Raw genomic sequence first — 13,281 nt, 5'->3', positions numbered from 1 at the left:
ACACCCTGCATAGTAGTTGGATTAGAATATGGATATGTTTCATATGCGCAACAGAAGAACTGTGATCGTATATTTTAGGTAAATGGATCATTTGTCGGTTTGGTAAGTTGAAGGCATTAGAACTTCTTTCGTAACTAAGCTGACGAGTGGTCAGTTCTTTATTTCGCACAAAGATTAATTTACATTTTATTTGCACCCTAAGAAGATGTTTTTTAATGATAATATAAGTTTAGGGTTGGCATAATTAACTGCTGCTATCTTTGTCCCACTTTAGATCATGTTGGCAGCTACAAAATGCCAAACAAACTGTCTATAGTTCACAGCTAAGTGGTGAAACATTAAGGTTTCAAAAATCATAAAATTTCTTAGACGATGGCATTGTGATCTAACAACTACATTTACACATGTTAATATGTAGTGCACAAACTTCATTAAAAGACATTTGCAAAATACATGAATTTTTTATATAGCTGAGTAAAGCCTCTGCTGATATGGGCTGTCCCAAGAACAACTGATGTTACAAGCAGTGTCTTGTGAATTGTCGCCAAACTGAGCTTCAAAAAGTAGCTGCTGGATCCTCAATTTCAATAGCTCTTTGCTTCGTTTGTCTTTGATGTCTTTTAAAGACTGGCATACATGCTTTCCAAAAATTATGTCTCCATCCTCTTCCATGGGTATCTTTCTTTTATTAGTAACATCTTCCAACACAGAAAGAGATTTTCTAACACCTTGTCTTCCATTTTTTGTGGATTTTGGCCACTGACTTTGCTAATTTTGGTGTCTCTGATGTGGTTTGAGAGACCAGACTCTCCTCATCCTCCCCTACATCAACCTGAACTAGTCTAGTGTCAACTAAACTAGCACAAATTCCAGGGGTTGGTCTGGTCTTGACTGGTGTAATACTATCTATTAAAAAGTACAATTGATCATAGTACTTCCAAGTTGGTATGTACACCTCAATTGTTCCTGAACCACTAGAAGTTGAGGCCTTAACCTTTCCCAGCTCCTTGCCATACTGTGTTCTTACATTCTTCATCTTGCCTTTGATGTCTTCCTCTTTAAAGAAAGAAAAGTAATTTTGCTATTACAAATTTATTATGTAATAAATATTTACAATTTGACATTGTAATTGGTGCACAGGAAAAGCAAATTTAGCAGCCACATCTCAGGGGCTTTTAACATTGTTTCACATTGCAAATTTAATCAGGGGAAATTGGCATATTTCAAACTGAAAGGATCAGAAGTTAAATTATTAGCTCGTACAAAACCTTAGCATTGTTACTGAACTTTCCTATGTACGACCGTGAAAAAGACACTCGGCCAAATACATACACTTTCTGTTCAGCTATTTAAAGACTTTCTATATTCTTACAATACATGGACAGCGCGTATAAGCTTAAGGACGGTGCCTGCTAATAGAGAAGTATTTTTGCGCGGTTTATGACTATGCGGAAAAAAGCAGATCTTAGTACCGGCTATTGAAATCCCAAAAGAAAATTGGGTGAAACCACGCATTTTTTAGAGATAATGAAGCAACAGTTATTCTAAAAAGCAGCAAAATACAAAGCAATGTATGGCGCTATTTTCCTTGAAAAATACATGGTTACCCCCAATTTTCTTTTTGGATACCAAAAGCACTTACTAAGTTCTGCTTTCTCCGCTTAGTTTTAAACCGCGCAAAAATATCTCTGTATTAGAAGCCACCACCCATAGGAGACCCGAGTATCTCCAGATGCGCAGAACATATGCCCAGTAACAATAGTAGGCACCGTCCTTAAGTTGTGTTATATAGAACAAAACAACACCCCATTGACGGTATTAATTTTTTAGCTTTTCTCCACTGTCGTTCCGAAGCGATAGGCAAGTCAAATCAGGTGGCTTCCAAGCGTTTTTGTATTTGAAAGCTGAGGCCGAACATGTATTAAATAGGCAGTCTGCCTCTGCCCAATAGCTTATTAAATATTCTTCTTTTGAAAGCGACCAAGTTTTTTTGCTTCCTTTGGAGCTTTCTCCTTGTATTGGCGTTTTTTTTTTTTTTTTTTTTTTTTTTGAGGTCGTGTTACAAGCAACGTCCGCCATGTTTGTGACAAACTACCCTCGGGGGTACACCAAAGTAGGTTTATGTTACTCCAAAACTGAAAAAATCGCCAGTAAATCGCCTCAAAATTCGAGTATGTTCGAAATCGCGGCGATTTTGTGACGACAAATCGCGACGAAATCGCCGCTAGTTTACACGAGCGATTTGGAACCGCCACAAAAATCGCCGCAAAAAAATCGCCTGTGTAAACGGGCCTTTAGTATCCATTTATCCATTCATTTCATAAATCGGCTCATTGAGCTGCTCCGGGAGTGATGAGCCGTCGGATATTTACGGTGCTCCCTAGCTGCAACATCATGTCCATCTAGCCCTTCATCAAGTGATCAGAGACGAGGACTTAAACCCGGAAACTCGGGATTACTCCCGTAAAATTTATGAGAAATCGATTGGTCTCTAAAGAGAATACAGCTCTTTCGAGAAAAGTTGTCCATAAAAGCGTAAAAGCGTACGCAACGATGCCGACAAGCCTTCGCTGTACGGTCGAGGCATTATGAATTTTATTGGGTATTTCCGAGACTACCTTCCGGAATTGTCGCATGCGCTTTTACGCTTTTTTGGACAACCTTTGTCAAAACAGCTGTATACGAGAAATTTCCGTCCATAAATGGTTGAGTTCGCTCTCACGAATTCAGTAATGGAGGAGCCATTTTAAATAGTTTAGCCACCGAAGAAATAAATTTGTACCACATAGACTTTGCTCGTTAAACCAAGGCATTAATGATGGTGACTTAAAACGTATCACACCGTGGCATCAGTCGATCGAGCCCTACGATGGCTAAAAATGTTTTTTTTTTTTTTCATAAGTCACTATTCACTATAGAACGAAAACCGACGAAAACCCCTTTCAGTGCAATTGATTGGCAGTTCGTGTCACTCGTAGGAGCACGTGTTCAGGTTAGGCGGGAAGACTATTCACGAGAACAACTGGTTTTGTGTGATCAGCTTCTTCAAATAAATGTTCGGGTTAAAGTCAGCAACTGCTAGTCCAAGTAAATGGAAACGAATCTCAGTTATTTCAATTAAAACGTGTGCAAAGACCGTTTTCTTTAACATACGGTTATTTTCAGAACCGTTGATTTCGAGCGCTTTGGATTTAAGTGGAATCGGTGGGTTGAAAACTTTGAATGAAAACAACCAGTTACAAGCTCCGGCGAACAATATAACTTCAGGTTAGGTCAGATTAGCTTATGACTCGAAATTATTAATTATTCACAGCTTCAGTGAGCGGCAGACGTAGAAAGAAAGCAAAGAGGATTTCGCGCGAGAATTACTTGAAAAATGCACTGTTTTACCCTAACACTAACCATGAAGTGATCCAAGGAAGTTTGGTAAGGATGTGGTATCGGTGAAAGCACCTTGTTCCTGCAAACTCGCCAGCCATGGTACCATGAGGAGACGATTGACTTGGTACCCACTCGCCGCCATTTTGGTTCTAGTGCTACTGGTATCGCTGATTATTACAACAAAGGGTACAACCATTTCTTTACCTTTACTCAACTGATTTATCCTTCTCGACCTTTATATTTCTAAGAGTGCCAAAGTTGAGTTTGACAGTCAATTCTTCTAAAGTTTCTACTTGAAATCGGAAAATGGACTGCTCCAGTGAGGAAAGCACGGCCTAATAGTTATTGTTTGAATGAATACACTCCGCGAGTTAACCTATCGACTCAAAAAAGTTATAAATGGTTTACACGACGCAATAATGGACCCTAAGCGGACGAAGACTGTTAAGGTGATTTAGTTAATGGGCGCTTTTATAATCAGCTGCGGAAACTTGAATCATTAGAAATACACAGAACAAAACAAATACTGGAAAGCCATTCATTCAGGAATACTGGAAACACACTGCAGAATATGAAACCTGAGTTGTGTGGCCCGAAAATCAAAATTAGCGCAATTTCATTCAAAGACTTCAAAGATTTTTGGTTCAGAATTCCTCCGTATTTGATTTGGAGTTTTGAGACGGATGAACTGTGGTAATGGTCGTTGAAAACGTATGAAATCTCCAAACCTACATTTGTAATTATCGTTGTGTATTGCTTTTATGCCCTTCAAGCTGGTTCTAACTTTAAACTAAACGTTATTTATTTTTATACTTTTCCATAAGGTTTTTCGACTTGATAAACTGATAAAAACGTTTTAAATTCCACCAAGCGTAACCATTCACATGACAGTTGTGGAGCAGTACTTTCAGGTGGTGCTGTTTAATATATGCTTGCACAAGAGGGCTCTAAGTAACTTTTGATTCTGTGTTGTTGTTGTTGTTTTTTTTTTTTTTTGACTCCAAATATCATAAGCGTGACCATTCAAATGTGAGTTACTGAGCAGTGCTTTCCTGTGGTGCTGTTTTATTATGCTGTACAAGGTGCTTCTACCTTTTGAGTCTGTGGATGAAATCCTAAAGTGTGACCATTCAAATGAAAGCTACTGAGCAGTAATTTCCTGTGGTGGTGTTTATTATACTGTACAACATAGTTCTCTCGTTTGACTTTGAAGACAAAATGGTGCGTCGTTATAATTAAAATGGAATCTAACGGAGGCACTTGACAGTGGTATATATGCTCGTTACTAATTATATTGTTTACTTCAGTCTTATCATTGGCACTTTTGGAGATATAAGGGTTACTTGCGTTTTTCATCATAACAGTCGTTAGTTATAATTTGTAACAATCGTCTGATGTGTTTAATTGCATAGCTTCGTCAAACATCACTCAAAAGACCGCAGGACCAATCGAGTCGTGCGTGCAGAGTCCTGTACAGCAGAACGTAACGCTTAGAGGAGGGATAAACGCGGGATCATTCAAGAAATTGGCGCAGTTTGTCGCTATGCAGCTCTGCATACGGCTTTGTTGCGAGGAAAAAGGCTGCGATGTGGCGCTAATGTCCGGGAAAAATTGCTACGGAGTGCAGTGCTTCAGTGAGGAATTATGTACTGCTGTGCCAGCGAAGAAAGCTCCGTCGTCGTTGATGATTTCTCATGTCACAATAAGAGGGGAGGAAGGTACGAGAAAATTATTATTTTATTTTTTTTTTAATTCTTAAAACACAAATGTAATCGAGTTAATATCAAAGAAGAACAACAAAATGCATTTAACCATTATCGTAGACGAGTCCAATTGACCAGTATTCTGAATTAGAGTCTAGCGGTGTTCAAACATCGCATTCAGCTCGATTGGCGCTTAACCCTAATTTCTAATAAGATCACATACTTTTAAATCTAAAATCAACTATCTGCAGTAAAAATATGATTATTTATGTTTGTTGTTATTGGAGTGTTGTTCATATGTATATCATCATCTGTAATAAGATAGTCACAAGATAGATACTGCCTGTCCCTATTTTCCTCGCAAAAACTGAAACTGATTGTCGAGCGAAAATCGAATTGTTTCGCGTACGTAACATGGGTATATTGGAGAGCAAATCGTTCGTGCGTGTATCTTTCCCGCGCCCAAGGTTTATACTCTCATCCAAAAGAAGTCCAAAATCTACAGCATTGCATTGAACACGGCGCGTGATTTCTATACCTAAAATACTTGCGTGAGTAATTCAAGGTAAAATGATTGATTGGGCATAATGTATGTTGTGTGTAGTGTACGTCTTTCGCCAAGACTGAAACAGCTAATAGTTTGCCGTTTGTCTTTCCCTGGGTTAGCGTAAATGTAAAAAGAGTTTGTGTGGTTTTTCAAACCAACGAGCCATGTTTAATGGCCTTAGCTTTGGCCTTAGCTCCTACGAGTCTCTTGTATCTCAATGGTAGAACGAACTAGTAATCCGAAGATCTTAGGTTCGACTCCTCATAGGAGCACTTACTTGGATTTCCTTTTTTCGAGTTTGCCTGTGTCCTGTGTCACTGAATGGATAATACACCATTCTCATTTTTTTTTTCTTTTCAGGAAACAGCCGCCATTCTCACCCAGTGCCTCAGAATCTAAAGTGCACTGAAATCGAGGCAGAGGAAGGTGTAACACTGAAAGGTGGAATGAGAGCAGGAAATTTCACTGATGTTGGAACTGTGGAGAGTTTAGATTCATGTACACGGTTGTGCTGCGTCTCGGAGAAGTGTCATTTAGCCATGTTAATCAAAGGACATTGTTTTCTTGTGGACTGTTTCAGCAAGGAGCTTTGTAAGACTGTTAAAACTGAAACCAAAAATTACCGGCCGACGGTCGCCTTTGTACAAAGATGGGTCACTAATGTAACAGAAGATACGGGTATGTATGCGTCAGGGTGTTTATCTTTTTGATAGAGAAACTTTACTATATATATGTGGGAACTTCAGTAATCTAGGCAGACGAAATACTTTTCCACCTAAAACAAACCCCGATACACTGATTGAACTGAACCATCTGAATTTCTTAAATTTCTCATATAAAACGTGCATCTTTATTTAGACTCTTTTTCATAATGCAAAGCTTAAGAGTACGGACCGGTGTATTACGAATTTATATAATGACCAGCGCCAGTTGTTCAAAAAACGGATAACTTTATCCACTGGATAAGTCGCTATCCAGAGTAGCAAACGTACCCCAACCAATGCTTTTGGAAAGTTTTCGACCACACAATCCCATTTAAATTTGACATATGCTTCTACTCTATTCAAAAATTATAGGACTATCGGGAAAATCCTGCACACATTTTGTCTGCCGGATAGCGAACTATCCACTGGATCAAATTATCCGCCCTTTGAACAACTGGGCCCTGCTCCCAGTTGGCTTTATAGCTCATTTTGTAGAGCACTACACCAGCATCGCAGAGGTCATGGGTTCAAATCCCGTTCAAGCCTGCAATTTTTCTGGCTTTCTCTTCGCAACTGCTCAAGTTGCGTACATAACTGCAATGGTCTGATTTAGTCATTCTTTCATCAGCAGTTCAAATATATATATTTCATATTTTTGGCCTCCTCCATCGTTCCAGGTTTGTTAAGAAAAACACTCATTAAGTTAATTCACGCAATGCTGCGGTAAAATTTCAGAGCTTTTCTCAGTAAGTTTAATGACAAAATCGTCAGGCTTCCGTAGACAGTCGTTGTGTTTAGTTATGACTTTAGCAAGATATTTCTCATTTATTCTCCTACAGCCATCACTTTAAGCAATCTTCCAGCAACAAACTCCAAGCTAATGTGCAAAAACAGTGACATAAAATACAACTCGACGCTAAAAGGAGGAATAAAGGCGGGAAATTTCACGGACTTGGGAAAAATTGGTGAAATGTCCACATGTATTCGCATGTGTTGTGGAAGAAAGGATTGTGACGTGGCACTTATGTTAGAAGCGAACTGCTATGCAGTCAACTGTTATAACGAGGATTTGTGCCAGTCAGTTCTCGCTCGCAAGTCAGGATTGCTGACAAATTTGAGTCCAAGACTGTCCTATATAACAGCTAGAGACGAAGAAGGTTGGTAAAAGATATTTTTTTTTGTCAGATATCGGCGATTAAATTCGCCGGCATTCGCCAAGTGTGTCCATTCCCTCGATTTTTTACAGTCATTGCAGCCAATCGTCAGTAAAGCCAACCCATCAGGTTGGGCGATTTTATCACATGACTTTTCAAAACTGCCACATCGCCGCAATCGGCGAAAACAATCGCCAGGTGTGTCCGCATCGATCGGTGTGCCGCTGGTTTAAGGTCCATTTCTAGAAATTTCCGTACATTAACGGGCCCGGGGACCCGTTTTTCGAAAGTCCCGATAACTTTTCGGGCCCGAAATCAAATATTCAAATCAAAATCTAAAGAATAAAAGTGCGGGCCCTAGCTAACAAACCAGTCCATTTTGTTTTGTTAACTGATAGTTTAATCTGCAAAACTAATGCAACCGCGATCTTGAATGTAAACAACTACTGCCTTCAGGGCGCGTTAAATTATTGGGACTTTCGAAAAACGGGCCCCCGGAACAATCTTTTTGTTGTGTTTGTGTACCATGATACCAACTCGCATATCCTCTTCGCCGTTCTCCTATATTCTCTATGGTATCCAGTTAGGAGGACAATCTTTAAAATCGCGAATTATCTCTGGTGATAATTTCCTTTTCCCCGTTGTAACCTGAGTATAGGACCTTCCTAAGGGGAGAGGAGAGGCGGCAGAAAGGGAACGAAGGCCTGACAAGCCTTATACTCAGGCTATCCCGTTGGGAAGAGCGGGGAAGGCCACATAAATATGACGGCGATGGTTGTCGAAAAAAGAAAACTAAAAGCTCCAAGGACCTCTTTTTGTTTGGCGTTGCTGAAATCATTATGACCCTTAAGAGGTAGCACGATTATACAAGGGCTCGATAGAGGCCCTGAAGTTTGGACCAGAGGATAGGGCTGGTGTTTTGGACGGTGTATCATGGAAGCGTGAACGCAGTCCAACTCTCCACTATAAGATATTAATATTGATAAAATTTTTATCTGCATAGTTCTTCCACAAAAGATTTCAATAGGAGACGGAGTTTCCTGTAGACCAAGTGTCATTTCGTATGACGTCACTCTTCGTGGTGGACTTTCCGCTGGCCAGTTCACGCCTGTAGGTCACGTGGATGGCATGGAAGCGTGTGTAAACTTGTGCTGCAAGCGCAGCACGTGCGATATCGCACTCATGTTGCGTGATTCATGCTACTCAATCACGTGCGCGAGCGAGGAGCTCTGTGAGGAGGTGCCGGCACCGTCGACTGATTTCTACCCCAGACTTTCGTACGTGAGGAGGGACATTGGGAGCCAAACTGAAAAAGGTGAGCTCTGCTAAACTGTTTAAACATACCTTATCACCTGAGTACAGATGGTAGTTCCCTATTGTTATCTGCCTGTTTTACATTTGAGACGTCAAGCTTATAGCTGGATTTACCAATCTTAGCAGATCTTCAAAATCGAATTTAGTTGTGCAACGAGTCAACCTTTTGTCCAAGACCAAATTATTTCAGTTTTTCAGCCTTTGGAGAAGCAGTGTTAAAATCAGTCTCATTCCAGCGTGGTGGCAAAACATACCATTACAATGCCAAAGCTCCAAGTCTAACTAGAACTAACTGGATTAGAAAATTTGGTAAAAAGTTTAAGGCTTGAGTATATTACCACTTGTTTGTTTGTTTGTTTGTTTGTTTACACAATCAGACCGTTCCCAGCTCCCTCTTTTCATATGTGTGTTTGACCAAAACAAACTAAATATAATTGTTTTATGATCGCGCTGAATACAATATATATAATATGGTTGCTTTTTTTTCATTTATATATCGTGTATTTCAGGACTTCATCGAGCCAAACCTAATCCACAGAGCAAAACAAATGATACTGAAGATGACCTGGACACCAAAGAAGAAGGCTACTGTACAAACAGCGAAGTTATGACAAACGTCACCTTTCGTGCCGGGATCTCTGCGGGACGTTTTCGGGATCGAGGGAAAGTCCTGAGCATGCGGACATGCGTAGAGATTTGCTGTATCTCAAAGACATGCGACGTGGCTTTTATGCTAAAGAATAACTGTTTTTCTGTCACTTGTTTAAGCGAAAACCTTTGCGAGGCGGTTAAGGCGAGATCCTCGATTTACAGCCCAAAGCTTGTTTATATTTATGCGAGAACGAAAAGTGAACTCATTGTTGCTCCGGCGAAAACTCGTCGAAGTAAACGTTTAAAAAGGAGAGCACTTCAAGATCAGTTTATCGAAAGGAGGACAAACAACTTCAAGCGAAGAATTGCTGGTAGGGACAAATTTAAGCGCCAAATACACAGAAAAGTCAACAGAAGGAATACGCACAGGCGGTTGGACAAGAGCTAAAATATTTTAACATTAGTTGTAGAGTTTAAATCCCGGAATGATTTCCGCACAGCCCCATATATTGATTATACATACACCATTGTCATACAACCCCTCTTAAAAAACAGCAAGCTCGAATAAAATTTGGGTCGGAAAACACATAAAACATATACATAATTAATGTATGAGGCTGTGCGGAAATCTTGACAAAATCCCTTAGTATAAATAGTTTATGAATACATTTTTCTCCCAGTGGACTTAACTGACTTAACTTAACTATTGGGCAGGTCTCCCAGAATAGACACACGCAAACATGATTTCATTGGCTTGTCATATGAAGGGTGTCAGTAATCGTGTTTTGAAATTATAAATTAATTAACCATTTGTCTCACGATTAAGTCACTTTGATGTAGATCGCGACTGTTAGACCGCTATACTGCTGGTCATCATCATCATTATCATCACCATTTTTTGTTTAACATTTTGATTTCAGCTAACACGAAAATGCAAACAAGCTTGATTGTTCAATTCGGACTACGTTAAAAGGAACGCAACCTTGAGTAACGTATTTTAACCAATCGAAGAAAACATTTATTTATTGGACCAATTAGGAGCAAGGTCATAAGGAGTCCAGGCGTGACGGCTACACGCGTTTTCCCGCACTTTATCTCTGCTGCATTTGCTTTGAGTTTTCACTGGCTCATTGCTCTTTTGATTTTTGGTGTTTATGGTTGTTGGCCAGATATAATCAAGAAGAAAGACAGTACACACTGCATTATTTAACAATGTTTTTAGGCCGCAATGTTGTCAGCGGGGAGAATGTTAACGTTGGGAAAAAGAGTCTGTTAGCATCAGTGTAATCGCCTTCGTTTTGTTTATGATTTTCTAGAGAAGTTAAATCTAGTTGTATAGTTACCACATATAATAACATTTTCATGCCGCGCACGTATCTTTACAAACCATGTGAGGCTAAAACAGTTGATAGAGCGGTTTTCAATCGAGTGTTGTAAAACCAAAACCAAAATAACTACTCTGGCCAATCACAACAGGTGCAAACAGCGCATTGAACCAATCAGTATTCAAAGCAAATACATGTAACCGGCGCCAAGCGCGGGAAAACGCGTGCGAGCGAGGCACGATTGGTTATGGTTTTACATCTTATTGGTTGAGAAAGTAGCGCGAGTTTTATCAACCAAACACGGAGCGTAGTAATGCAAAACCAAAGCAAAGCAAAAACGCAATTTCGACACTCAATTGAAAACCGCTCTATTTAAACTGTTTAAGATTGGTTTCGATTGGGCTCTTGGGTAGTTGTGCGGAGTATTAAAATTCAAAACCTTCACACTATACATATGGAGTTTATTATCCAAAGGACTGAAAACGCCAAATAATTATTATAAATGTCATATAGGGCGTCCGTTAAGAGGTGAGTGAAAAGGTTTATCTCTGGGTTGGTTTTCTTTAATACCGACGCTATATAGTTGGTTAAAAAAGCTTGCTTGATTTTGTCGTCCAATTATAAAATTCAAAACAAAACCAATCGTGACTTGCACGCCTTTCCTCGCAACTGACGTCACTTACTGTATATGCTGCGATTTCTGATTGGTTGGTTCATTGTGATACTAACGTTTGCTTTTACTGATTAGAGTGACGCTCCATTAAAATAGTACATTAATTGTAAATACATTAATTGTAATAGCTACAATCTTCTCCAACCAAACTAGAGTATTACAGTTGCCTTCATTTCTAGTAATGTTCTTATCAGGCATGTTGATGTAAAAGTGACTTGTGTAACCGATAGCTGAGTTTAGCGGTAAAACGTTAAAGCGGAGTTCACAAGTAGGTCAACGTACAATAGATAACTTAATTACTCCCATGCCAAAGAAACCTAGACCTAATTTAGAAGAGTTCGAACAAACCTTTTTATGATTGGTAGCTTTTCTTCCCGCTTGCGTGAGCCGCCTTGTTGGCTGAGGTAGCTAAACGATCAAACATGTTTTTAACAAAGAAAAATGATGGATGAAAATGTTCCAGATCTAACTGATTGAAAATTGCGTAAATGCAAAGTTGAGAGAGGCAGCTAGACAATAAAGCACATTTTTGTTTTAGACAAAAATGTTTGATCGTTCAGCAAGTGGTAAGAAAGCCTGAAAAAATAGATTCTTCCTCCAGTAGGTGGTGGTAGAAAACCAAAGCCTAGACCAAATAGTAATTATATGTTTGTTGAAGAGCTAGTTAATCGTGTTTGATATACTTTTGTACACATGTTTATAACAGATATATATGGTTTTGTATTTAAAACAAAAAAAAAAAAGACTAAAATAAAGAACTACGTGATGGGAAAATGTTTTTGTGTTTTGAATGTACAGGCCACGATGGGGTATTTAACGGTGCTGTGTCCTTCTTGCTAGATGTACAATTCAGTTACACACTTCATGTAACCCCACAGCTGTAGATACGCAGTGAGAAAACATCACCTGAGGCGTCCATACGAACAAGGCCCTATCACGAAGGACATCATGTTTTTTTCTTTTCTTTTTTTTATATTTTGTAAAAATAACACTTTACTAAAAGGAAGACCTATTATTCAGGTGAATGACGGTTATGGAATCCTGATATTCCTCTCGGCACATCGGTTTTTGAACAAGAAAGATCACTAAGAACGAAATTTCCTTCTTTTTTATCGGGTGTACGCTGTCCGGACCCCATCAAGACCAAAAAAGAATATTTCAACATTCATCACTTAACCAAGTGATAGATCACACTAGCTCCACCTTGGATTTCTGCAGTTCTGTAAAACTTCAGGAAAGCGCCAAAATTGAACGTGAAGTAATTAAAACCAATAAAGGAACACTAATGTAAGCTAAAAACATAAAATTTACAGTAAGAAAAATACTGCCTGTCAATGAAAACTAACCGACCACATCAAATTATTCCCAGATAAAGTTGTGACAAAGTCACGAAGTTTTATGGCGTTTGCTTACATATTTAAAACGTTTTTCCAGGGTTAAACGCATAAGTTACCGCGAGCAGGCTGAACCCCCTGCCCCTTCCGGGTCTAGATATGGTTAATATAGCGAGAGGAACATATCGCACTCTTAGGTTGGTTTCCTAGCTACAAATTCAACAGAAATATTCCCACCGTTGGTTTAAAATAAATCATATATCTATCTTCGTAAATAAATCAGTTACTGGACTTAAGTTTTATCTCACGCAGTGCGTTCACGTACTAGTAATTTAATGATTCTCTGTTCTTTAGCTATTGTGGACTTATTATGCGTGAATCGACTTCCGTGGAACGAAAGAAACTTGAAAATCGAGGTTTGAAGACCGCTAGACAATTTTACCTCTCAATAAATTATATTTCAATTTTCTACCGAAGCTTTATTCTTTCAATGGAAGTAACCACCCGCGCAACCTGCTGTCATTTTGTTCACGCGACACAACAGGTCACTTATTG

At 39.2% G+C, this 13,281-nt stretch overlaps 1 protein-coding gene and 1 pseudogene across 1 annotated transcript; one reads left to right on the top strand and one right to left on the bottom strand.

Annotated features, from left to right (window-relative positions):
* Nucleotides 1-462: 462 nt before the first annotated feature.
* On the bottom strand, nucleotides 463-2,402 carry LOC146466666 (uncharacterized; annotated as a pseudogene).
* Nucleotides 939-10,754, top strand: LOC146466665 (uncharacterized). The gene is made up of 6 exons (XM_085126936.1): nucleotides 939-3,567; nucleotides 4,794-5,099; nucleotides 5,992-6,309; nucleotides 7,175-7,492; nucleotides 8,493-8,804; nucleotides 9,313-10,754. The coding sequence occupies exons 1-6, from the start codon at nucleotides 3,486-3,488 to the stop codon at nucleotides 9,840-9,842; spliced, it is 1,866 nt and encodes a 621-aa protein (XP_084983062.1). The 5' UTR covers nucleotides 939-3,485; the 3' UTR covers nucleotides 9,843-10,754.
* Nucleotides 10,755-13,281: the final 2,527 nt, after the last annotated feature.

The sequence above is a fragment of the Pavona decussata genome, unplaced genomic scaffold, assembly GCF_977016875.1.
Source record: "Pavona decussata unplaced genomic scaffold, jaPavDecu1.1 SCAFFOLD_142, whole genome shotgun sequence".
In the NCBI taxonomy this organism is placed as follows: Eukaryota; Metazoa; Cnidaria; class Anthozoa; order Scleractinia; family Agariciidae; genus Pavona; species Pavona decussata.
This window is presented reverse-complemented; position numbering and strand designations above follow the sequence as displayed.

What these genes read in the sequence shown, in the direction of transcription:
- LOC146466665 (XM_085126936.1), top strand. Translation starts at nt 3,486, where the DNA reads ATGAGGAGACGATTGACTTGGTACCCACTCGCCGCCATTTTGGTTCTA. An exon ending in CACAATAAGAGGGGAGGAAG is followed by an intron (nt 5,100 to 5,991) that starts GTACGAGAAAAT and finishes TTTTCTTTTCAG; the next exon opens with GAAACAGCCGCCATTCTCAC. An exon ending in TAATGTAACAGAAGATACGG is followed by an intron (nt 6,310 to 7,174) that starts GTATGTATGCGT and finishes ATTCTCCTACAG; the next exon opens with CCATCACTTTAAGCAATCTT.